The sequence below is a fragment of the Microchirus variegatus genome, assembly GCF_963457635.1.
Source record: "Microchirus variegatus genome assembly, chromosome: 22".
Classification (NCBI taxonomy): domain Eukaryota; kingdom Metazoa; phylum Chordata; class Actinopteri; order Pleuronectiformes; family Soleidae; genus Microchirus; species Microchirus variegatus.
In genome coordinates, this window is record NC_139823.1 from 9,895,956 (window position 1) to 9,923,057 (window position 27,102).

Consider the following 27,102-nt stretch of genomic DNA (forward strand, 5'->3'; position numbering starts at 1 on the left):
AAAGCACCTTTTTTTTCTTTAATCAAAGAGATGGAAACACTTAAGAAGATAATTCTTACCCAGTCTGGATTAATTGTCAGCGGGGGATTAGTAATAAAAAAGAAAGTGAAAGTTAAAGGCGCCATATGTAAGAATGTGGCCAAAAACGGTTACTACATTCAAATTCAAAATACCGAGGTCTTTTAGGTTTCGTTTTCTGACTTAACTGGCAACCCGTGGTTGCTCGGCAGCTGAGACTCTACTGACTGCAATGATTGGTAGACACCGTTAGGTGGCACCACATGCCAAAACATGATTTCAAAACATAAACATGATTTGCAGTCTGCAAAATATTTTATTTTTAATGCAAATATTTTGGCTGTACTGTTGTTGTTGGTGAGTTCAGTTTGTTATATGAACATTATTCCTGAGTCTCTGTGACATATTAGGAGGATTTTACGGCCAGTTGCTTTAGATTTATTACATAATGCACCTTTAAATCAGGTTATCAGCATTATTACATTATTTTGATTCAAACACAGTCTCAAATTCATGCTAAGACAACCAACAGTCTTCACAGGATTTGACTACTTTAAATATAATAACACATTTCTCAAACCAAGTGACACCCACCATCCGTCGACGACCGTGGTATTAGTTGTACCTGTCTCTGTTCAGGTCAAAGCTGTCTGAAGCTTTTGCTCTACTTTTCCCTCCATTAGGCCATTTCTGTGCAAAGCTGTCCATAAGGGTTTGACATCAATTCTCATTTGTTGCACTTTGAAGTCTCATTAATTCACAATTACTGTGAGGGGAAAACAGAAGAGAGGGCGCAGTGAAAACGAGTGGAATCTGAACGTAGACCAGGATTCACTGGAATCATATTGCATTGATTATGATCTTTTTCAGCTAGACAACTACTGATATTTTTGCCATTATTTATGACTAAATAAATGTTAATATTAGTGTAACTGATTAAAAATATCCTCAAAAAAGACATGAACGGGGGACAAATCCAATACTCCTCTCGAGCAAAGTGCGTCACATCAGAGCTGGAGCACAATGACAGGCCCGGCCGTGTAATAAAAGACTGATATCTGCATTTTGAATACACGGGCGGAGGAGAAGGATTGGGTGAAATGAAAGATGTGCCCGGGCCATTGTGAAGAAGATTTATTGAGTCACATCCAATGTTACAAAGAACACAGTACAAAGATTACTACGCTGTTAAGAGCTGGTAAGAGGCGAGGGGGTTCAGGCACACGGCTTAGGACTTAGGAGTGATGAGAACAGATATGCAAAGAAGTTCATCTTCTTAGCAGCGAGACTTGAGGCTCACGCTGCACATGCACCAGCTAATAGAGGTTGACCTTTTGCAGTGTAGAGCCAATCATTTACAGCAGGAACACACCTAACTGGGATTATTCTCTAACTCGGATGACTGGATTTGGTGCGGGCCAAGGTATATATTTAATAATATATAACAGTACACGTATAGAAACATACTACAACGCTTTCAGTCCTGATGCAATAGTCGCCGAGGTTTTCAGTCCCGTACCTCTTTGCGTCCCAGCACCGCGTCGTATATCTTCCCCGTCAGGCGGTGCTGGACGTTGGTGAAGCCGGCGGCAGCCAGCAGGGCACTGTACTGGGCAGCTGTCCTCTCCCTGCCCTCGGTCTGCACCAGCATGTTGAGGGAGTAGAGCTGCACGGTTAGAGGGCCAGAGCCGTCTTCGTGGAGCAACGCCTCCACCAGCAACACACCGCCTCCTGTGGGATGAGCCGCAAGCAAGGAAGGAAGGAAGGAAGGAAAGAAGGAAGGAAGTCCTGAGAGTCCGTACTTATTTGTTGCAGAGAATGTGATGCAAGGTGATTTTAACAAGTAGCAGTCACTATCTGTTAGAAACATGAGAGTTAACACCAGGGCTGCAACTAATGATTATTTTCAGAATTTAATTTAGTCCTGTGACCTGTCCAGGGTGAATCCTGTCTTTCGACCTATGTCAGCTGGAACCAGTGTCCCCGCTACCCTCGCATGGAGGATAAAGCAGTAAAAGATGTATGGCTAATCGCTTGGTCATAAAATGTTGAAAAATATGATGATGACAAACTAAAATATTTCCATTTTAATGATTTCTTTGTTATGTGGCTCAAAGAAACCAGAAAATATTCACATTTAAGAAGCTGAACAATCATAAAAAACTCAAATCAATTAATCACTTACCAAACTAGTAATCAACTATTAATTGAGTAATTATTTCAGCTCTAGTTCGCACACTGCAGACTAATCACGAAGCACTAATCACATACGGTTTCATGAGTCGCTTAAATGTGGTATGAAGGGTTCACTGGTAACAATTTTTGTGCTACAACCTGTATTGTTGATGGCTACATTTAAATGATCAGGGATCATCTGTGAATATGTTGTTAGAAGTTAAATAAGGACTCCTCTACTTGGTGGTTTCAGGTTGTTTTCCTCTGTCCTCAGTAAAATAAGACTTCTTTTAATAAATTCTCTTTCTTGCTCTGATACACACATACAAAAGACACATGAGGTTTCCTGCCTCCTGCTTTTTTCTGTGTCTTTGATCAAAGTCAGAAGGACAGACTTTACTGGGATCAGCTGCATTGTGGGTACACAATCTGCCACCTTGTTTCAGGCAGAAAAGAAAAAAAGCGCGCGCACACACACACACATGCGCACAGACCTGGATTGCAGGCTTCATAAACTCTACTGAGGAGTTCTATGCAGCGTTCGTCCGTCCAGTCGTGTAGGATTCTGGCAAGGATGTAGAGGTCAGCCTGCGGGAGGGGGTCTTTGAAGAAATCCCCTAAACACACACACACACACAAAGAACATTTAAATGCACGGCCTTCCTAAGACACCAACGTCGTATTTGATTTAATTATTTCATGTAATTATTAATTCTGCTGACAAGCCTTGCAGTAATATGACAATGATTCCATCAGTGGTTTACATACTCCAACATAATTACATCAAACCAGTGACATCTGCTGCAAACTAATTAAGTCAAATTTATGTGAATGAAAAGTTGAACGAACTGCTGCCTAACGTTCAGTGGTGAACTAGTTAAGGGAAAACGTATGAGGGGTTTTGGTTAATGGATTATCTAATGTTACTATCCAATTCAATCCAACTTTATTTATAAAGTTGGATTTGTTTCAGCTGCTGGATAAACAGCAGCTGAAACAAAATGCTGGACATCAGAGATAAATAAAATATAAAAACATAAGACCTAATAGACATAAGAACAAACAGTAAAATACTGTAGAAAATATAACAACAACACAAAGTCATACAATAAAACTATATTTAAAAAAAACGTCTCATATTGGGTTTTAAGATGCGTTTTAAAACGAGCCGAGGAAACATTACTGTTTATCTGAGTGGATAAACAATAATGGTGAAATAAAAATGTATGTGCATTGATACCTGATGTCGCCCGGCAACATGTCCATGCTGCACACAGGAAGTTATTACAGACGGACAGAGCAGCAACATTGCGCGAGTAAAGCAGTCAATGTCAACTTGATTTAAATAGCACATAAATAAACAACCTCAGCTGACCAAAGTGCTGCACAGGTACAAAAAATACACGGCAGACACATGTAAAACTGATCAAAATGCAAAAGCAAAATGCAAAATAAATACATAATAAAATAAGAAAGAAGCAGCGCAATTGAAAAAGGCAAGCTGTCTAGCTCATCCAGAATTGAATGCCATGGTGCAGAGCGTCTCTAGAGTCTGAGCTGCTCTTACATGAGAAGGTTAACTTTTCCACAGACTGGGGTCACAGACACTGAAAAAGGCTCCATCACCTCTGCTTTTTCACCTTGTTCTAGGAAACATCCTGGAGGCAACTGGCTGCAGGAGTTCATTACTCTCGCAGGAGTCTGGAGATGTATCAAGTGGCATCATAAATATGTTGGGGTTAGCGCATTTAAAAGCTTAAAAACTAGATAATAATATTATAATAAATACTGAACTGGACAGGAGGCCAGTGGAGGGAGGACAAAACTGGTGTGATGTGGTCACGCTTTCTTTTTCAGGTTAGAAAACAAGCTGCTGCTAATGACGAAGACACGACTGTTGCACACCCACATATAGAGAAAATGTCAGTAGTCCAGCCTTGACGTAATAAAAATATGAATAACTCTCTCAAAGTCTTTGTGGGGGAGGTAGAGTTTTACCTTTGCCAAAAAAGCTGTATGTGATTTCAATCATACTCTATCCTAAGTGCTCACATACGTCTTTCAGCAGCCCATTACGCACTGCAGCTTCAAGTTAAAACCACATTAACTAAAGAGGGGTCTACACCAAATAGAAAGAGAGATGGATGTACTATAGTTAGTATCTTACATTTTCAGATGACATGTTGTCACTTTGAAAAGGGGGGCTTAAAATGGGCCGTCTCATCAGTCTCAAATAGAACCTGAATGAATGAATGAATGACACTATTAAACCTATTTTCTCTACCGGCCCAAAAAGGCAAAAGCACTTTGGTGGAAAACCTATTTTCCAGAACCAGAGGTGCAGTCGCAGCAATAACAAAGAGATCTCAATGATCTCTGTACACTATTCACTGAATCTCGCCAACATTACCAACATCTCACCCTCTAAGTACTCTATGACGACAGACGCATAAACACCAAGACGGCTGAAGAAGGAGCCCATGTTGAATAAGCTCTACACACCTCAATGGCTTGGTACCGTTCAACAGTTTGGGGTCACTTAGAAATTTCCTTATTTTTGATATATAACATTAAATCTATTCTATAAATGTCTGGTTTTTAATGGAATATGTACATAGGTGTATAGAGGCCCATTTCCAGTGTTCTAATGGTACATTGTGTTTGCTAATCACGCTAGAAGGCTATTGGATGATTAGAAAACCCTTGTGCAATGATGTTAGCACAGCTGAAAACAGTTCTGCTGGTTCTTTGACGAAAGGGCAAAATTATTATTTTGAATAAAAATCATTATTTCTAATCTTGAATGTCTTGACTATATTTTCTATTCATTTTGCAACTCTTTTGAATAAAAGTGTGACACAATGGAAAACACAAACAAATTGGATAGGTGACCCCAAACTTTTGAACGGTATTGTATGACACCATGTCTGGTTCCTTTGAAGGCACCATCTCATCCTCTTCGGTGCATTGTCTCCTGTGCTTTTTGTTTTGTTTTTGACAACTTTGATTTACACTAAAAATCCTATAAGCATGCTAGATTTCCTGCAGTCAGTGCTGTGCTGTCTGAAATCACCTGTCTGACCCCGCATGGGCTTCTTCCTCTGCCACAAATGATCGGAACAGATGTGATGGCTGTGCGATTCTGCTCATTAAAAACCACAAACTAATGCCCACTCAGCCTGAGCCAGCTCAGAGTGAGCTTTACGCCTCAGTGCAACACGAGTGCATAAACTTACTCTACCCAGAGCGTCATGGAGATGGGAATCTCCACAATGAATCCATGTGTAATTGCTTATAGACTCTGCTGCTGGAGCTCCTCTCTCTCCAGGAAATGACAGATTCTCTTTGGATTTGACACAAACATTTGCTTTGACTCAAGGATAAACTAATTTAACTGCCTCAAGAATATATACGTGAATTATGATCTGACAGGAATAAAACCACAGGGCAGTACTTCATGAGGCAGTATTCTGGATGATATACACTCTTTTGTGCATATGTGTGTGTGTGTGTGTGTGTGTGTGTGCATACTGGCTGTATACGATTATGAATGGCAAGTGGTTTCACCCAGTTGTAACGACATTACCTTGGTGAAAGCTTATCCTCAGGTCGGCCTCGCTGACAAAGTGTTCCCTCGACATCCGCACTACCTTGGGGAGGTCAAAGATCTTCACAGTGCATTCTGGGTAGGAGGACGTGCACTGTTTGGCTAATGCTCCGCTGCAGCCTGGAGCGGGAGAGAGAGAGAGAGAATTACTTAGTTACAGCACGGTGAATACACGGGGGGGGTATCACAAGAGATGCTTTCAGGTACGCACACATCATTTATTTGCATGATTTGTATTCGCGTGTATGGGCTGCTTTGGGAATCCTGTTCATCTACATTCATGACAATGAGCCACATGAAATGAAGTGAATGTAGAGTGACACAGAGTCATGAGCTGTGTATAGAAACAGCAGAGGTGCAATTTAGGAATCCTATTAAGGAATCTAATCTGAATCTAATCTGAGGGAAAACGTACACACACGCAAACACATACACACGAACGAAAGCGTGCACGGAGATTTTTGATTTGATTATCTGGCGAAAAGTGACTTCACATGCATTCAAACAGGGTTTAAAAACGCTGACCTTTCAGTGCATTTGAAAGTCTTTGTTAAAGCAGGGCCTGTTCATCACTGGATGTCTTTAGTCTAGATTGAATTATTTTATGGATCCCAGGAGGGAACATGATACTCAGTATCGCCATCACTGAAATCACTGGGTCAGATATCAGGGGGAAAAAATCAAATACAATCCCCCCAAAACCACTAAATATCACATAAATACTTCACTAAATAAAAAAAAGTATAACCAAATTAGGCTTTTTGAAATGGCTGGTTGTAGCTTCACCAGTGCAGGTGGTACCCCACGTTTCACCCTATGCCAGCTGGGATTAGCACCAGTGCCCCCGCCCCCCCCCCCCATGACCCTCATGCTCGGGATAAAGTGGTAGATGATGTATGGATGGATGAAAATTTCAATGTCATTCATGCAGCACAGCACAAGATAGATAGTGATAGAGCGAGAAAAGAAACAGTGATGGTGATTCACTGAGGTTGAATACAGATCGAAGGGTCGCACTTTAAATCTAGCTGTGTGTACATTTTTTTGTGTTGAAGCCAAAACTGCCAAACTCGTAGTGCCGGGCCCTCCTAACACGACCTGCTGCTACTCAATCAGTTACAGCTTTATTTATTTATTTCCCGCTCTCCAGCTTTCTCATTTCTCAAACACACACTTTAGCTCTTACATGAAACCAGGGTTCAACAGCAGATGAAAAATATCAAACAGCAAAACAAGGAGGAACAAAACAGACACAGAATGCAACGTACAAGACCTCGAGCGAACCTGACCGCCTCACTTTTTTTTTTTAATGACGCCCTTTGATGGGAGGTTTGTGATTGTTAAAGTGCAGCCATATGTCACTGTGCTGTGTCAATATTTTCTTCTCTCCTTTGTGCTCTCAGTCCATTTACTTTCTTGGCATGCTGAAGGCATTTCTATTCATAAAAAAAAGAATCTCCACATTTTTATTTTCAATGAATCAAAATTGCACCACTATTTGTACTCTGGTACGCCGGTGGTGCTGGGATTCTCTGAAATTCAGTTTATTCACATGTTGGTGGCAGTGTTGTCATGAAACAAAGTACAAATACGTGATTTGTTTATTTTTTTGCTGGTGAAGAATGAAATAGAGACTTCTGCCGGCCGACAAGGTTTAATTTTCTTTGCAAAGAAAAGGTCAATCTGCACACCAGTGTTTGTAGCTGGGGAAAGACCCAGAGCATAGTGAGCCCTCAACATTTACACCTGGGGAACATCCCTTTCAGATCTCTTTGTCTGGGAAGGTGTCTGCCCCTCCAGGTCGTGCTTTCACAACCCTTTGTCTATGGGGGGCGACTCCCACAGAGGTATCCTGCAGATGCTTTAGTTGGGTACGAGTTGGGTCTATCCAACCTTATTTGAATACACAAAAGGACCTGATATCTTGTGTTAGGATGCAGTGTTGGGTCAGCTGTAGCTCTGTGACAAAGACATTTATTTTATCATTACACTAGCAACTTTTACGCCACTAGATTTCCTCTAACTGTCTTTGTTACTCGTTACTACCAAATAAAATCAGAAGAAGAAGACTTGGTAATGGTCTGTATTTAAAGCTTTTCTAGTCTTGACCTGCTTTACACTACAGTTTTGCCATTTACACGCCTCAACATGGGGTTAAGTGTCTTGTTGGAGGACAAATAGATTAGCAGATACAGGAATTGAACCCACAACCTTCCAGTTGAAAGACAAGACTTTTTGATACTTACAGTAAACGTCATATACTTTAAGACTTTTACTCAAGTAATATTATATTTTAAAAAAGGGACTTCAACTTCTCCTAAGTAATTTTCTAGAAGGCTACACTGCAAAAAAAATGCATCTGAAAATCCAAGAAAATATAACGACTATTAGGGGAACATTACTTTTTAGCAGCAACAAAATGGCACGTTTTCCTGAAACAAGTATCTTTAGCCTTAATAAGTAAATAAGTACAAAAAATGGTGTGATTAGATAAATACACGTCAATGACACGTACAGATATTGATTTTTTTGCAGTGTACTTGTATTTTTACTCAACAATCCCTTTTAGCTACTTTATATAAGACTGGTTGGTGAATACAGTTACTGCACAGAGATGAGAGTAGAGTCGTGACTGTGCTCTGTGTCAGTAGCCTGTTGTGCCAGCAGCTGGTTCTTTGTAGAGAAATGTGTCATTGTGGTATTCCAGATGTTTCTTATGCACATTTACAAATACATTCATATAGAGTAACTGTACTGATATCTGTTGATTATATGCTATTTTTAACACCACAGAACGGTGTGTTGAATGTCACATTAAAATATATGGAGAAGCTTCCCACAGACAGCGTATTTACACTGCGAGTGGGGGCTCAGATTTGGCTGATAATGTCACGGGGGTGTTTGATTAAAGTCAGCCAGGTGGCAGATAGTTGGACGGACATAGAAGACGGAAAGACTGGGCACCTGCACAGCAGGTGTGTGCAGATACAACAGATGCTGTGTGAGAGACACACAGGTCTTCATGGGACACTGCAGTCACAGCCCTTCACCCTCCTGCTGTCCACTCGCTCACTCTTTTTGGGTGATCCGCCCTCATGCATAAACATTACTCTTAAACATCATGGAGAGAAAGTTGCACGGAGAACAAAAATGACAGGACTGACTGTGCTTTCGGGGACTCTTAGCTGAGCATGTGTGCTTTTAGTGGCTTCACAGCTCCACAGTGTGGTCAACTGTGGTGTCACACACACAGGCGACTGTTTCAGCTGAAACTTAAATTGTTTCCTGCTAAATATTGTGGCATCATCTGCAGTATGGTTTTCTTAAAGAAGTGCCCCTTTACTGGTTAAGTGCACATTAAGACTGGATTTTCATACATGATTCCTTAGTGAGTACAGTCTTGTGTCAACAGTAAGGCTGAACAATGAATCAATTTCAAAATAAAAGAATGCAATTTAATTCTTATACTGTCAATTCAAACAATTTGTGTCTTCAGGTTGCCATACTTGCACAAGAATAGGGAGTAATAAATGTAATAATGGTGTCGTGTGGTACTGCTCCATCACATTTTAATATTTCAAATCAATTACACAGTGAATACTCAACTGAACCTCGACTTCAAATGATCATAGTGCAAATCAAATCACATATTAGATATTTTGCCTGAATTTAAGAAAACAGGATGAAACAAAATGATAGAGCACAGGTAGCATTTCTCAGACTTTTAAGGTTTTTATCTTCATTATTCACATCGTTAGGTTTTCTGCGGATGAAAACTCTTGACGGCAAAAGATGAATTTGTACCTTTTTTTGTTTCCTTTGTTTGCTTTGATCCTGCTCTGTTCTCACTCAGTTTGTCTCTACGTTTGTTGGCAAGCTCTCTTGGCCTCACGTTGTCGAGATCACACAGTGTTTGTTCAAGAATTTTGCGAGGAATGTGCGGTTCAAAGACGTTTCATCAATACATCTGACACAGACAGTGATGAAAGCCTCTTAATATTTAATATCTACTGAAAACTGGCCTGCAACACCATGTTTTACAATGATATATGTGGATGCTGTTCACTTCCATACTGCATTAATCTGTTAAAAATGTAAGTTCAAGGATAATAGGGTATTAACATTTGTATCCTGCTGTGCAAAAAATCACATTAAACTGATAAGAACTACGTCCACATGAATGTAAAATTTAAAAAACGTTCATTATCCACACTTAAAATGTCTCATCTCTTCGCTGTTAAGTGACAAACTCATTGATTACAGCCATTATTTTGGCAATAACAAGCAATAAATTCACCCTCAATTAACTAAAGCAGCAGTGACACCATGAGGGATCTTAAACAAAGAGTTACTGAGCATAAAGCAGCCAAAAAACAAAAAAAAACAATATGGATTATTCCATTGCTTGATATCACATGATACAATACGCGATACACGGTCCACGATACCAATAATATCACAATACAGCGATTCTGTGATAAATCAATATATTGCAAGACAATCATAGAGATAAATCAGGATATCTGAAAAGTTAAAAAAGTACAGGATTTCTATATTTATTGAGTGCATAAAGTCTATGTAATGAACTTGGATGGAGCATCTCTTAATGTAGCTTTATTTTCTGATGAGATATTGTGATGGAATCAATTTTGTGTTGGAGTGTCACTTTTGAAAATAACACTGACGTATTATTGATGGTGTTTGTTGCTTATTTTATGGAATATTTGTTTCCACCCAGATGTTGCCAAAAAAAGGATGCTGACTTTGTGATGGATCACGTGATCCGCTATTTAGCTCAGCTGAGTGAACCTGAGGAAGCCACAAATAAACACATTATTCACTCATGAATAAAACTGTGTCAATTAATTTCAATGTGCCCTGGCTGTTCCCTTTTATATTTTTGGGCCAATAATCGACCAATATTAGTTATTTAGTGACAGAGAGAGCATTAACCTTGAGCAGCAGCAAACTGTTGTTTCTCGTTCATCTCAAATATATCATTAATCATGTGCATGTGTAAAAATAATGTAAGAAAAGTGAGTGTGACGGGTTAACAAGGGAGCCTCCAGGTGGAGGTGACGTGGAGGTGACTTTGAGTTGTGTGTGTGTGTGTGTGTGTTGGGGAGCATGACCGATTAACTAAGAGTCATTAACTCACAGAAGCTGTGGGCCATCTCATAAAAGGTCACAACTGATGGTGTGTGTTGTGGATACTGCACTGTAATATATGTTTTAATGCCGATGACTTTGAACTCGCAGCCTTATGGAAATTATAGATGTGACCACTTGATACCACAACAACTTGTTTTTATATCCTAGTGAGGACACAACACAGACATAATGCATTCCCTTGCCCCTTACTCTATCTTTAACCATCACATCCAAGCACCGAACCTTAAATCTTACCCTAGCCCAAGGATCTGCAACCTCTAGGGTTAGGGTTCAACCCCTCTCCACCAAACATAGGTAATCTGGAGTCACACATCTTATTTGACCCATAACAGGAAGATAACATCTAGTAAAGTTGTACATATACATATAATAACTTTGGAAAACTGTTGACATTTCATAGGAAAACACACAAAAAGGGCCCATTTTGAAATAAAACATTGAATTATGTAGATCTATTTGTGTCCTTGAAATAATTAGTGACCCACTTTGTAATAAATAAAGCAATGTTTGGATTTTATGTAGCGCGTATGTGGATCCAAATGTTCACTTCCTTCATGTACACAAAACTTTATTTAAGTGTTAAGGGTTAAATTAACTCTAAAACCAGTTCTTAATTCTGAAAAATAAAACTTTAAACTTGTGGGGCCCAGACCAAATGCCCCCACAAAGATAGGTTTTTATATTTTTTTGGACTTCACAAGTTATAAATACACACACACACGAATACTTACCCCCAAGGTCACAGATGACTTTGAAAGGTGACAGGTCAAAGGCCCCGACCACATCTTTACCACAGATGTTCCAGATGGAGTTCATCAACTGCATAAACTTCACCATCTCCTCATCACACCTACACACATCCAAACACAAAACACAAACAGTAATGATAAAGATACCGTTACGTCCCTGTCACGCTCATGGAAGCAGCATCGTTGCATCAGTGTGAGGTCAAAATGCATCACAGACTTCCTAAACAACTGGTTTGAGTGTCGCCGTACATCAAGGAGGTCATTTACAGTGATTATAATTGTGATATGATCACCCAAGATGCATCACTAAGCGCAAACAGGGAATAAATCATATTTATTTTGTCAGTGTTTTCGTGCTGCTTGCGCTATGTCCACAGTAAACAGACAAACACACACACACACAGTGTGTATCCTCACATGCTGGTTCCCCCCCTGTGGTGATGAGTGTGTACATGTGTGCATGAATCTGAGACAGGGTGTAATAGAATAGAAGGGCCTGTGGTGACGGCTGCTGCTCTGAGGAATCTCTCCCTCACCATCACGGCTTTCAAGCGCACACACACACACACATGCTTTCTCACACTCTCTCTTCCTCTGAGCATCCTCTTCTATGGTCTGTCCTCACTTCACATCACTGTACTAAAGCGATAAGGTTGTTGTTACATGATCAAACTTTGGGGTGGCCTGAAGCTCTACAAGAACTTTGAAGGTTTGGTTGACAGGGACTAAGGGAAGGTGACTCAACGCTGCAGCTTTAGACTCTGGTTACATTTGAAAAGATGGAGGAAACTGCGAGGTCAGATAGACTGTCGGCTTATATGTGGTGACAGGCTGAACAAACAGCAGCTGTCTCTTATTCATATGAACAAAAACCCTGGTGACTTTATAAACGCTACTTTCTATTGTGAATGAATTGTTCCATCTGCATGCCTAAGGGACTAATTGTGGAAAATACCAATTTTGCTAAAGCCTGGTACAATGCATATCTTCCTGTTTAATGTTTTATCGTGCACCGTCTCGCTCTAAAGTAGCTCTAACCCAAACATACAATCTAAATGAACTGATTTGCCATCTAGGTTTGCTATCTTTTGACTACATTTAGCTTTGGTCGATGCCATTAAGGGGTTTGCATGATACTTTCCAAATGACAGTGTAAATGACTTGTTAAGAACAATTCAGTGGTAATGTTAAACTGAAAGGCTGAATGTTGTTTCTTGTAGAGAAGCAGGTGTTGGTGATGGTTGCTCGCATCAGTCATTCAATCAGTCAAACTTTATTCATGTAGCACTTTTCATACAAGGCAATGCACCTTAAAGTGCTTCACAGTATAAAAACAAAATCAAGTGAGTAAGTAAATAAATAAATGAGGTACGAATGTTAAAGGACAGTAAAGGGTATAATAAAATAATGTGTGTCGGAGCCTAAAATCAAATAAAAGAGTACAAAATACATAATACAGCTCAGATAAAAGCCAGGTTAAAAACAAATATGATATATGTGTGGGCCTGAGACAATTAAGAGCTTTAAAAATGAATAAAAATAATCTTAAAATCGATTCTAAAAGAAACAGGAAGCAATTTTTAAAGTGGGTGTAATGTGTGCCATCTGTTGCATTTACACTAAAAAGGCTTTTCTGTTTACAAAAGACAGCAGTGTTAAAAACTGCTGCTTGGTGGATGTTGGACTGGTTGTCAGTCCATTATAGGGAAAATATCCAGAGAAAAACAAACAATCACACACATATTCACACAATAAACTAGTGTTTGAAACTCATTTCCAAAATAATGTATGACAAATCAATATTATCCATACTTAACAGCATAAAACTCTTGTTTCATGTATTTGTGGATGTTCATTTTCAGTAGTAAATTTCAAAACCTCTCAAAATCCAGTCTTTCCTGACAATTTTCTTCCAAAAATCTGTTGAGCTTTCTTGTGTGTGTGAGTTCAAGCTACAGATGGGATGAGGCTTGTGTAAATTATTCAGTTGCAGCACATGGCTAGTTAAATGGCAATGAGTAAACAGGAGCCTGAGTCATCCAGTCGACTTTGACTCATCCTGCCGCTGTAACGGCGCTCCAAGAAATACAGTGAGTGTTTTCAGCGCTTGTTTCCTCTTGCTAATTTACCCACACAGTATTCACAAGGGAAATCAACTGATTCTCGACGTTACATTGTTGGTGCACAGCTGTTGATATTTTCCTTGTAGGGTATTTGGATCCGCTCAAGGGTGTTCTACATATTTTCGTGCGCATGGCAACTCTAATTTTGCATAAATCTTATTTTAATGAGGAGCTTTCTGTGAGATGAGCAGATGCCCCCCTAAAAATACATGAAAAAGTGAATGAAATGGAAAGATTAAGATTAAGATTAGATTAAGAAACCTTTAAGTCCCGCAAGGGGAAATTCATTTCTGCAGTGAGTTAATGAACACACACAGCACACAGTGAGGTGGAGAACATGCTAACCCAGCGCAGTGAGCTGCCATGCCAGTGAGCGGCGCTCGGGGAGCAGTGAGGGGGTTAAGTGCCTTGCTCAACAGCACTTCAGCTGCGGACTGGTCGGGGATTGAACCGGCTACCTTCCGGTCTCGAGCTCGAAGCCCTAACCACTAGGCCACAGCTGCCCCAAAAAAGAGACTAATGGATATTTATGTACAAACCTTAACTGCATCATATGTAAAAAATCAAGAGATGGTAAAATATACGATTGATGTTTTCTGATGTCCTAGTCTGCTAAATACTCAGATTTACTTCGTTAAATATGAGCTAATTCCTACAGTCATTTAAGACCATTTATGAACATATGAAGTTGTTATAGAGTCATTTCAAAGATATAATTCTCCAACTGTGTAGCAAATATTGTTCTCCCAAAAAGAAGAAATAAACAGCCCAAACATGACTCAGATAAACTGCTTTTGCTGATTTTTATGTACATTTTTACAGTCTGTGCATAGTGAAGCATGCAATATATGGGATTGTTGGTTTGCTAGTTTGTACATTTTATTATTAAGCTATAAAAACAATCACATACGTGTTGATATCAACACATATTTCCTCCTCCAGTCCACTTTCATCAGAGCACACTAGTTAAGTTTGGCAAATCATGTCATAATAAGGACAAGACAGGAGACTGTTTGGTTGACTCCGTGTTTCAGACGTGATGGACTCTGTTCCTTGAGGTCTGCCACTGTTCTACGCTGCAGGGCCACGTGCGAGCCAGTCGAAATCAATTAGCGAACTAAAGTTTGAAAATCTGAGCGTGTGACCTCTAAAAGCTGCTGATCAGCTGATCAGTCAACCATTAAAACTGCAGGCACCGGATTCTCAAAACACACAAGTCCTCAAGGACAATGTATCCTCTCTCTCTCTCTCTCTCCATCACACACACACGTTGCCTCTTAATGAATCCTAGTTTTTAGGAGGGGGAGGAGAGAAGTGTGACAGACCGGCTTACGATAGAATGAGGCCAAAGCGTACACACACACACACAAATGCTCGTGTATGTTAAACAAAGAGATTCTTACCTGTAGAGAGCTTCAAACAGGTCCTTAGAACTGACCCCAAAAGCCTTTTCATACTGGTTTCTCCCCTCTCTAGGACATGAAAATAAAAAATATACAGACAACCATGTGATCTGGTTACTGATGGTCATAGTCACAGTTGAAGTAGACGATGAATTTGACACAAACTTGACATCCATTTACATCCCGATTGTCTTCACCGCCATCATTCCCACAAATGTACTTAACTCGTCATCCACAGTGAAATTGATGCCGACTGTCCTCCCTCCCTCAGAAATAACAATGAGATCAATATCTTTTGAGACACTGTTCAAAGAGAAAAAGACGACCAGAATCCACAAACCGTTCACAGCCATCACAGTGAACTGCTGTGAACTGTGGATGATTTTGCTCATTTTAGAGATTTTAGAGTCGTACCTCAAAATCAAAATAAAAACTATGTCTCCATGCCAAAAAAAATGACGTCTTACTCCAACAGAAACAGACCATTTACGTTTGTTTAAACCGCAGTTACTGTACATCGATAAGATTTTCTACAGTGATTCATCAAGTAAAACAATTTCAAATAATTTTCTACTCGAGACCTGAACAATAAAAGAGTATGGTTTATATCATTAATGAAATAAACTAAGTAAAATCTTTGGCTTTTGGAGGGAAAAATACCTATTTTTATTATCTTCTATAGATTAAATAATTGTATCTGTGCCAAAAAAGTCCTGCTGCAACTTCACCGCAAGAAAGATGAAAAGATAAAACGTCGCTAGTCCATTCAAGTTAAATCTTTATCCAAACAGAAAAGCTAAATCCAGTTCAATGGAATAGAAAGAATGAATAGATGTTTTAGCAACTCCTCAGGGCAAATGTGTATTAAATAAACAGGAACTTGTGAACTGACCTGACAGCATCCGTCAGATAGTGCCAGCAGGAATAGATGGTCCTGGAGCTGTACTGGATGGACTGGAAGAGAGATAAAGGACTGGAGCGGGTCAAGTAGACACTGGCCTGATCTGTGTTACTGTAAAGCACTGGAACAGGTGGAGGAGAGGAAAGAAGAGGAGCAGATAAGAGGATGGTGACAGTAGACAGTGACAGGCAGACAGGACAAGTGTACATGCTGGAAATGCTAGAAAGACTTAGCAAGTGTGTCAAATGTGCAGGCTGACCTCGTCCATCGTCCTCCTGTGTGCTGAGCAGCTGCAGGCCTGTGCAGGCAGCCAGCAGCCGCTCTGTGCCATCCAGACTGGCTCCGACTGCCTGACTGATCTCCTCTGCAGACAGGGGGCGCCCTGCACCAAGCAAGACATCATACACACCCAGCTCACAGGACGTGAACACGGTCTGTTGTCAGAGAAAGGAATTACAATATTATATATTATTGTATAGCAACACCTTCGCATTTCATATAGTTATAGAGAACTTATCACTTACAATAAGATAATCTAAATGTTCATAAGGTCTGGAAGTACTTGATTATAATTATATTAAATACCAGTTGTAAATTTGATGGCTGTAATTTCTTGGTTAATTGTTAATTTCTTAAAAGACTCCAAGGTAGAATCATAGCAGTATTTAACAATATTCTGATACTTGAAGTTCTCTATAATTAATATACATTCTAATCACATTAACACAGAAAGAATAAATAGAAAAAATACTCAAGAAATGTTGAAAAGATAGAGAGAAACAAACCAAGGACAGAAAATAATAGCATTGCTTGAGAAAACATGGGGGTTTGGTCTATTTAGATCATTACAGCTTTATTATAGCCGCTTTTAAATATCACTGAATCCTCACACACTTGCTCTGTCACACGGTCATGTCTTAAATAGGATGAACCCATGTCAACATTTGTAACTTTAAAATGAGCATGTGGTTCCATGTGCTTGTTACCTTTGAGATGAGGAATCCTTCCATATATTCCAGTATTTTTCTGGGATACGCGTCAGCAGCAGGTGTCCCCTCAGGTGGGGTCATCTCTCGACACTCGTCCATGGCCACAGCTTTGACAGGAGCAAAGTGATGCGGTTCTCCGATGCTCCGCAACCTCTGTGGTTGAAGTGAGCTTCCCTTCGAGTCTGCAACAGGTGTATGTGCTGTATTAACGGCAGTGAAGAGAAAAGCAGACTAAAGCTACAGAAAGTGCCCACCAAGCAGCAACAGCAGCAGCAGTCAGAGTGGCAGTGGGCTAAGCCGATTACAGCCAGATAACCCAGATTAGAGCAGGGGTTCAGTCTGTGTGAGACAAAGAAACGACTCACAGAAGCGAAACACTGCTGCCTTGTTCATTATCACTCAGATGGAGACTTTCACTCACTCATACCAGAACAAAGTTTTCATGACCCCAAAAACAGACCTTTCATGGAATCTATGGCGTAAAAGATGTGTTATGATTTCCTCCATATGGCCTCATTACACTTGCACAGATGGACAAGTGATAGAATCACATCTAATGATACCACTTGTTACACATGCCTTCATGAGATTCAGATTGCGTCGACACTAATCATCAGTTCATTAAGGCAGAAGTGAACAGACACGCAGCATATGACATTTAGTTTGAAGTCTTACTTCATCTAGAGACAAAACAAATGGACAGACATTGTTTGGATCTTGGAAAAATAAGCATTTTAAGAAATTTGAAACTGTATTCATCATGAACACAAGACATTTTGTTGTAGACTAGAGTAAGACAGCGACAATTAATCAATTAGTAATGAACTACTTAACTCACAGTAAAAAGTATTTTGATGATTAATTGGTTGGGTCTGGATCCCACACGTTTTAGATGTTTACCTGCTCCGACACACCTGATTCAAACTGCAGAAGCCTGACAATGAGTCATTTATTTGAATCAGGTGTGTTGGAACTGGGAAATATCTAAAAACAGGACCAGTATTGAGAAACACTGATTTAAAGTGAACACAACAAATCACATCAATCCAGGTAATACTGAACAGATTAGGTGACATACAGAGATCAGAAAACAATATTTAAAAAAAACACTTGGTATTTACAGGATATAGCAACACAAATTGTACATCTTCACCAAAGGTTCTCGGACTGTATTTTTTATTTTAAGCACGTAAGTAAGACATGCTCTTGTGGTCCATGAGCATGCAGTACACATAACAAAACTGTTTTTCTCTCGTCATTAAATTTGTCAAAGGAAGTGTTAAAACTGAAACAGACTTCTCCCAAGCTCAAGTCCAACTAAACGAGCAGACTGTAAAGTAACTAACAGTATGCATATTTGAACCTTCCCATTCAGTGCAGGACACTCAGTTATGTACAAGTTGACATAATGAATTAGAAACATTGAACTTTACCCAAAAGCTCTGTGTTAAATATAATTCATTTGGATCACACTTGGACTAAACTGAAAGTCCCATACGAACGTCTCAAAAAAAACATTTCACTGCTACAACTTTTAAAGCTACAGAAAAGTATCCAGTAAAACAAATTGAACATTAAAACAGGAGTCACATTCCGTCAGGTCATCTGTACATGGTGCAGCTGCTGGTTTGACCTCCAAGATCTAATATGCAACATTTAAGATTACATTACATTAGACGCCAGGAAACAAATGTAACCTATGTAAATATATAGTACAATACTTTTGTCTGGAGCAGAGAGCGATGACACACTTGTGAGTCGACATCAAGCCTCTGTTCTGTTTAATTAGCTTTGGAAACACTGGACTCCAAATATGCTGCATTTAAATTGGGTTTTTAACTGATTCATGAGACGAGTCCTTCCAAACAATCCGTGCCATACTCACAACATGTTAACTCCTGGTTTTTCAAGCAACTCTTCTGAACATTTCGAAATTAAAACAAAATTAAAAGCAAATCAGTCTTCAGTGAAACTATGTGACCGTAAAAAAAGACGCCGTCTATTGATGTAGTTGTATGTTTTCAAGCAAAACAGCCAATACTGAAGGAGCAGCCAGTTGACAATGGTATCAGTAGGTCTAGCAGTCAATGAGTCTGTGGAAACTTCACATTTATAACAGAGCAGCAGCTACAAGGAATCACGAGGAGCTCAAAGGAGGCTCGATAAAGACTTAACACTGTCTCTGAAGAAAATAAAGGTTCTCAGCAGGCTCGTTCATGTTCTCCACAGACAACATAATGAATATCAGGTACACGGAGGCTCTCTAAATCCTAACGGCTGGACCACATTTCAGTGTACTTCACTCAAATAAAACATTTAAGAATAACATTCTGGTTAATCCGAATTGTAAATGTGACTTGACTGAGCACATTGAACTGTTTCTGGTTCTAATGTTGTAGCTGATTTAATCAAACCATTGAAAAGTGAAAATCTGATTTTGAGTCACAATTAAGAAATTTTAGAAGGAAGTCTCTTCCCGATTCTGACACACCATTGCTGTAACTTATCACGACTTTTCACTACAATGAAGCCTCATTGTACATGATAAACATATGTTGATAAATCAATAAACGGATGGGTTTAGTGTCGTCTGGAGTGACTCCTATCTCTGCTGTCGCTGCGTCTCCTGTGACTTCTGTTGTAATGATTGTGACTCGTTCTTTCTCTACTTGTATTGCTGCCTCTGGAGCTCGCTCTGCTATGTCGACGGTGACTGCCTCTGTGGCTCCTCCCTCTGCTATAACTCCTCCCACTGCTGCTCCTGCTCCTACTTGAGCTTGTGCTCCGGCTGTGATTGTGCCTCCTGCTTCCATGGTGACTGGAGCTCCTCCTGTGATGACTGGAATTCCTCCCATGACGGCTGGAGCTCCTTCTCCTTCTCCTGTAGCTGTGGGAGCGCCTCCTCCTCCCCCTGCTGTGGCTCCGCTCTTTGTAGGAGCGCTCCTGTACCCTTGCTCGCTCTCTACTATACCTGCTCCTTGCAGCCTCATCCCTCCTTCCCTCCCGGCCTGTCTTCCTCTCCTCCAATGCTCTGTTTTTCCCTGAAACATGTGCCTGTGCACTAGATTTGGACATTTGTTTCTCTTTGCCCTCAGCTGCCTTCACTCCATTCAACCGCCCCAGAACCTCCAACATCTCATCAGTGCCACCAGGAACAGAGGCCTCCTTAGGTGGTACCTTCTCCTGTGTGCCTGTAGGTTTTGTGCTACCATCATTGCTCTTCTTCATCAAATTGCCAAGCAGTTTCTCTCTTAGCTCCTTCTCTCTGCGCTGGAGCTCCAGTGATCGGTCTTTCTCCACTTCCACCCTCCGCAGCTCCTCCTCTTGCTTGCGTCGGCAGGCTTCCAGCTGCTGAAGTCGGGCCAATTCCTCCTTCTGTCGAGCTTGCTCCTGTCTTTCCTGCTCCTTGCGTTCGGCCATCTCTTTCTCCTGCTGTTGCTGCTTCAGGGCCTGGGGAGAAGATAACAATGTGGGTAAAAGTAAGAGAAACGATAACATTAAACAAGATTGATCTCGGTCCTTGTCGGACCAGCTATCAGCTGTAATTGGAGAAATCCCACTGTGCTGTTGAGAAAAATCAATGAAGTTTTTAAATCGCCTACAACAGATATGGGGAATGCTGCAGAACACCTGCCCTCTCCGTTTACCACATCTTTCATCATGAATCCAGGTGTAATTTGCAGATCGTCTCGTCAGTGTTATCTTTTGGCATCATGTTAAATCTGATATAATTTAATTAAGTAGGTGTTTCTGCTTTTAACACCAAATCTTCCATCTTCAATTCACTGCTGATTACACTTCGCTGATACAGGACACAGCTCTGCTGCTGCTTCGAGCAGACACTTTCAATTTAAATGTAGCATTTATTTAAAAATTTTTAAACTGATAAACATGGGCCCCTTTAAAGCTCACTGATAACATGCTGCATGTCTGAAAACTGAAATATAAATACAAATAACTATGTGTACACTACTTCTCAACTAATACCAAAACGTACAGTGTATGACGTATGATATATTCTTTATCTTTATGTGTCGTACCTTGGCCCTTGCCAGTAGCTCAGCAATAAGCCGTATGGACTCCAGGTTGCGCTGAGCCAGCAAAAGTCTCCTCTCCTCCATTGCAATCTTCATCTGCAGCTTTTTCTGCTCTTCCTCTTGCTGTCGCCTCACCTTCTTCAGCGTTTTCTTTTGCTCTTTCTCCCGCAGCTTCTGCTCTCGCCGCCGCAACCGCTCCTCCTTCCTCTTCTCTTTCTCCTCCTCTTCCTGCTCCTTCTGTTTCCTGGAAAAAATTTAAGTTTGTTCTTTGAAAATATCTGTTGGTTGGTGGACAATTGTTGTTGTTTTACATTGTTAAATAGTACCACATACACAGTAATGCATTATTTCTTTTCTAGCCACTACACTACCATGTGGCACCAATTAGCTTGAACTAATCATAAATACTTTACCATTATTGGAAGCTAAAAAACTCAACATTAAAAACCTTTATATTTGTCTACTTTTATGAGCTCTTGTGGCTCACCTGCAGTACCTTCAGTGCTCACCAGGGGTACACAGCCTCCACAAGTTACTTTCATCCAACCGATAACAAACATGAGTGATATTTTAGTTCTTTTGACGTAAAATATTAAATGTCTATCCAATAAATACGATGCATGCACTAGCACCATGGGTTTGTGGTTGCCACTGTGTTTCATACAGCTATATCCATCTCTGTAGATTATTTTTCATTTGAACAAGCTTGACATTGATCGATCTTCCATTGTACCTCTCCATCTCCTTACGTCGCTCCTCTTCTTCCTTGGCCTGTCGTTTCTGCTCCTCCCTCTGCCGCTCCAGTTCCTGCAACTTCATCCTATCCAGAGTCCTCCTCTTCAGAGCCAATTCACTCAAGTGCTTGCTGGTATCAAATGTCACCTGGAGAAGAGACAAACATACATATCAGTGTGGTGTCCATAAGCCAGAATATTACATTTGCAAATATAATAATAGTTTCCCTGTTGACTATCAGAGTTCCCTGAATTAAACTGACTCAGCATAACACTGATGACTGGGCTATGTCATATGCAAGAGCTTCACTTTCTGTAATTGTAATCAAATACCATCAGAGGGAGCTTTCATCCTATCATACAGACTTGATTTGGATTTCACAGTAAGGCTTAATTCTGTGGATTAAGAGAACACGCGGTCCTATACCCTCATTGCATTGAAAGTGATGACGATGCAGATTTAATTCTCATTCCACTAAAAGGTCTTAAAGCTTCTCCACGATGAGACAATGAAAAACATAATCTCATTACACATTTTCAGCAGTTGCAAGTCACTGGTCTACTCATAAATATATATACACAAAATACAATTACACAATTAAAACTTAACCACCCAAAAAGGTGCTTTAGTTTAAACGTGTGGGTGCGTGAACAACACACTGACAAACTGGATCGTGGCAGAAACTCAGCACTGCTTTTAATTTATTACAATCCCTTTCTTTTTGGTTGGAGATATGTAATATTTCAAACCTCATCCAGACTCATCCCAAACTACCAAAGTTCAAAGAGGTCCAGTCAAAAATTGTTGGGAAAAAGCCTACCTTGATATTGCAAGCTACTGCCTTTCCATCTTCTCCTTTGAGCATCAGCTTCATACCGCGCATTGTGTCCATGGCCTTGGTGAAGCCACAGTATTCCTGGTATTGGACATAAGCCTCAAAGTTCAAATGGCCCCCAAAGCTGAACGTATTGAAGTTCTTGTCCAACATTTCCTCTCTGTATGGGTCCAGCATTGGGATGTCAACATTTCGCACCTACAATTAAAAACAGTGGAGTTAAAGCATTATCAGGCATGAAGTAAAAAGTCAGTGATAATCTTACAACTCACATTTTATGATTTAGAGATTATGAGCTTTATTGACCTCAGGTCTGTACAAGTATCCCTAATTTAATTACTAAAGAATATGTCAAATAATGTATTGCATACATTCACCTCTATCTAAAATTATTGTTTGAGTGAAACATACTTCTAGTGAGAGGTGATTGTACCTCTACACATCAGGTCATTTCCAAACCCTCTTCATCATGTTACTTAGGAATAATCAAGACTGGCGTTATATAAACCAAAAACATAGACAAAGCGTAAAACGTAAGCTAATTTACTGAAAAGCTTGTCATGTACAGTATGTGTTAAATTAACAGACCCAAAAAAGTAGGTCTTCTGTCCTACTGCTATGTGGCACAAATCATAGTATTTTGAATTGTGAAAAGCAAAATCTGAAACATGTCCAACCTTGCCAAACGTCTCAAAAACAGCAATGAGGACCTTATCAGCGGGGCGGTCTGGGAATGGACTGTTCTTCTGACTAAACCAGCGACAAGGAAGTCCTTCCAAGTGGATAGTGTCGGGTCTCTCTCCTGGTAGTGTCTCATTCATGTCCTTAGCATCACGGAAAAATGAGTCCCAGTCATGACGTGTAGGGAAGTCTACCTTATTTTCTACTGCACGCACCTGCAAAAAAAACAAAAAACGATTACTAAACATCAACTGTCCATTTTTAGAGAAACAACACTCAAGCTAGTTCAATCTAATAAAATATCACTAATAGATCATGGTCTAAATAAATGTAGTCATTTTGGAGGCTGTAGTTTGTGGCACTGATTGATATTGTGTCACTCAAAGGTGTTTCTTACATTTACTCTTTTATTTATATAGATATGATCACCAAAGTACATAAAACACATAGTAACACCATCCAACTCAATGCACCAGAGACAACAACCTTCAAAGCAAAACAATTACAGACCCTGCGATCAACAACATAACCTGAGAACTTTCTCCAAGCAATTTGCACTGCCAGCCTCACCTTCAGTACATCAGTGAACCCACTGAGTTTGATGCTCTTCCCATCCAGGCGGCTCAGCAGGCTCTTGACTACCGTCTTATTTTCGACCTCTCCCTCGAAGCGGATGAAATCCATGGTGCTCTTGGAAATTCGAAGGGCTGAAAACTGCTCTGGAGCCACCATTGCTTTTATCCTCTCCATTACCTCCCAGTTGGAGATGCTCTTTCCTGGGAGCTTCAGCTGCGGCAGGGCCACACTGACAGTCACTTTGGCAATGGGCTTGAGGTACAGGTTGAACTCAGCAGAGAGGCACAATGCCTCAGAGGTGTCATGGACAATGGTGGTCATCGTTGCAGACAGATGGTGAAGCTGATGGAAGTTTGGAGAGACAGTGAAGACCATTAGCACGTGTTTGCCTTTCAGGCTTTTTTGAGACTGCAAGAATTAAGATCTTTACAGTCTGCACACTAGCTGCAGGTGCATTGCAATTTCACTAAACTTTCACTCAATTGTTCAGCCCTAATCATGTCACAGCAGATGGAAAATATACATTTTCTTAATTGAATAAAATAAACAAACGTAAAAAAAAGAGTTATAAAGGGCATAGAAGTCAAGGATGTAGCAGCTTATTTAGCCTATACATTTTAACATCAATATCTGTTTTAACATAACAATAATCATGCATTCCTACAAAGCATATTATCTAGGATATGTACAAGCAACAGAGCCACATTAGCATTTGAAACACATCGAAAATGATAGCAACCTTAACTGAAGTGTTCGATTCGCCTGTTTCTTTTAATTACACCGATTTAAACATTCGTGAAAAGCCAGATAGCTCTCATTAGACTTGTTAACCGTGTTAACGATAGCCAGTGCTATGGTTAACAAAATGATCAAGTTATCTAGCTGTACGCCACCGACCTTAAAATCATTACATTGCATTACGACAGCAGAAACATGGTTAGCAAGGTTTTGACTTGGTTATGTTACTAGCGCAATTATAATGGAAAACACCACAAACTAAATAGCTGTATCGTGGAACGTCGAACAATAACATGCGCTGAAAATTCATAAAGAATACTGGACAAAAGGTTCGCAAAAAGTCCACCGTGTTTAGACTAATGTGCTCATCCAACGTCAGGGTTCTTTGCAGCTAGTTGCAGGCTAGTTAGCTTCGCTGCTATGTAACTCTATCGGCACAGCTTTTATAACACGTTTGGTTCATTTTACATGACGGAATATTAATGTCATCCACCACAACAACATACAACAACACCCACCTAACAGAGCGTAGCCTCTTGATGAAAAAGAAGACGATAAAAATGACTGTATTGTTTCACAAAGAGCCAGAGCCGGGGAAAAAAAGAACACTACATACTACTTCCGCATGCAGTGAACTTTGAACTTAGAAGCAGAAACACTGGTTTTTCATAGCAGTGCCACCAAGTGGCACAATTGTTTAAACAACAAAAATAATAAATGACATAAAACAAATGATTATTTTTATTAGTAGTATAATAACCATTATCATGTTTATCATGTGGTGACATAAATGAATTGAAGAGGATTGAAATACTTTAAAATATATATATTTATTTATTTGTACCCTAATTCTCTGTCAGTATAATTATTATTTCTAAATATTTCTTAATATTTGCTGATTACTTGTGTAGGCGTAGGGTGTGAATATCTGTTTTTAATTGTTTTTGTTTTGTGATGTTTCTATTTAAAACAAATAAGTATGTGTTTGGAAAAAACTTTTGCATAATATACAAAACTTTATTTATTTTTCAAACATATTCATCCCTTTGTTATGATACACCCTCGCATATCTGTTGAACAGGAGCAATAAACCTAATTTCAATCAATATTGTGGACAATATTGTGGGTTTGGACACTGTCCATAGGTGCCGTATGCTACAGGGCACATTTGTAATGCGCTTAATGTCAGTTTAACACTATTAGTCAGAAGTAAAGCTTTGTTTTGGATTGGATGCCAGGGTCACTAGATAGATTGGGCATGCATGAGGCTCCGAGCAAGTGAGTTGGCACAGTTTCCCTGAAACGATGGCAGAGGAATTTACATAATAGGCATTACTCTCTTCACTGTGTATGTAGGTCAGTGGGTGCCGTCTCTGTAGCTGCTGACCAATTACAGTAGGTTAGTCACTCACTCCACTATTCCAGTAGCACTTTGAATAGCTTAGTGTTTGGATGGATCAATATAAATAAAGTTATCATGCTGTTAAACTGCCTCGTCCAGCAGTTACCTAACAGATCGGCTGTGTCTAAGGCAGGTTGAGGAAAAAAATAACGTTTTTTTTCAGTGACCCCGTTTTGGCCGAGGACATCAGAAACTATCAAAAGAGCAGACTAAACCATTTATATTTACACAAGCAGCACGTACATTATGCAGTGTATGTAATACCCGTTCATATGTAATCTTGTTTCTGTTTGGTTGATTTATTCGGGTAAACATGAAGCTGAAAACAGCCCCGAGTCATGGAGCTGGAGGAACATCGGCGCCAAACACAGGCTGTCAGAGCTGTAGTTATCTATCCAGTCACAGGGATTGTGTGCATTGACTGCAAATGTACCATATCTCCCTCACACATATATGATGGATCATGAATATTTATATTCCCTGCTTTTTGCCTCTTATCCTCAGTGACATGACAAGGATAACAGATTCCTCCACAAGGTTAATATAAAAATAAAATCTCCTACGCTCTGACACTTTCATATCGAGCACATTTATCCTGATAAATGTCATTTAAACTGCTGTGTATTTTGCATTAAATATCTTCTCCTTTCACCCCTATTCTCCAGTGATGACTTAATCACAGTCATGAGAGGATATGTGAACCCTGTAACACAGACACACACACACACACACACACACACACACACACACACACACACACACACACACACACAACAGGTGCAGAATAAGATGCGTCTGTGGACATGTTGCAGTGTCACATGGGCAATGGGAAGCAGTGGATATGCTGTAAATGCTGGAATAATCTGGCACCGTGGGTCACCACATCATCAATTATTCACCAACCACACAAGGACAATCCCTTTGGAGTCTGTACATGAAATAGCACGCCTCATTTGAGGCT

The 27,102-nt window shown here is 40.0% G+C and overlaps 2 protein-coding genes across 2 annotated transcripts; both read right to left on the reverse strand.

Moving 5' to 3' along the window:
- Positions 1-1,525: 1,525 nt before the first annotated feature.
- On the reverse strand, positions 1,526-17,236 carry asmt (acetylserotonin O-methyltransferase; the record flags this gene model as incomplete). Its single annotated transcript, XM_083908472.1, has 8 exons — positions 1,526-1,749; positions 2,688-2,810; positions 5,780-5,920; positions 11,704-11,822; positions 15,248-15,316; positions 16,140-16,269; positions 16,408-16,582; positions 17,135-17,236. 8 exons carry the CDS (start codon positions 17,234-17,236, stop codon positions 1,526-1,528), a joined length of 1,083 nt encoding a protein of 360 aa, XP_083764598.1.
- Positions 17,237-19,717: 2,481 nt separating this feature from the next.
- On the reverse strand, positions 19,718-24,322 carry akap17a (A kinase (PRKA) anchor protein 17A; the record flags this gene model as incomplete). The annotated part of the gene is made up of 6 exons (XM_083908846.1): positions 19,718-20,587; positions 21,178-21,418; positions 21,908-22,056; positions 22,730-22,942; positions 23,422-23,640; positions 23,996-24,322. 6 exons carry the CDS (start codon positions 24,320-24,322, stop codon positions 19,718-19,720), a joined length of 2,019 nt encoding a protein of 672 aa, XP_083764972.1.
- Positions 24,323-27,102: the final 2,780 nt, after the last annotated feature.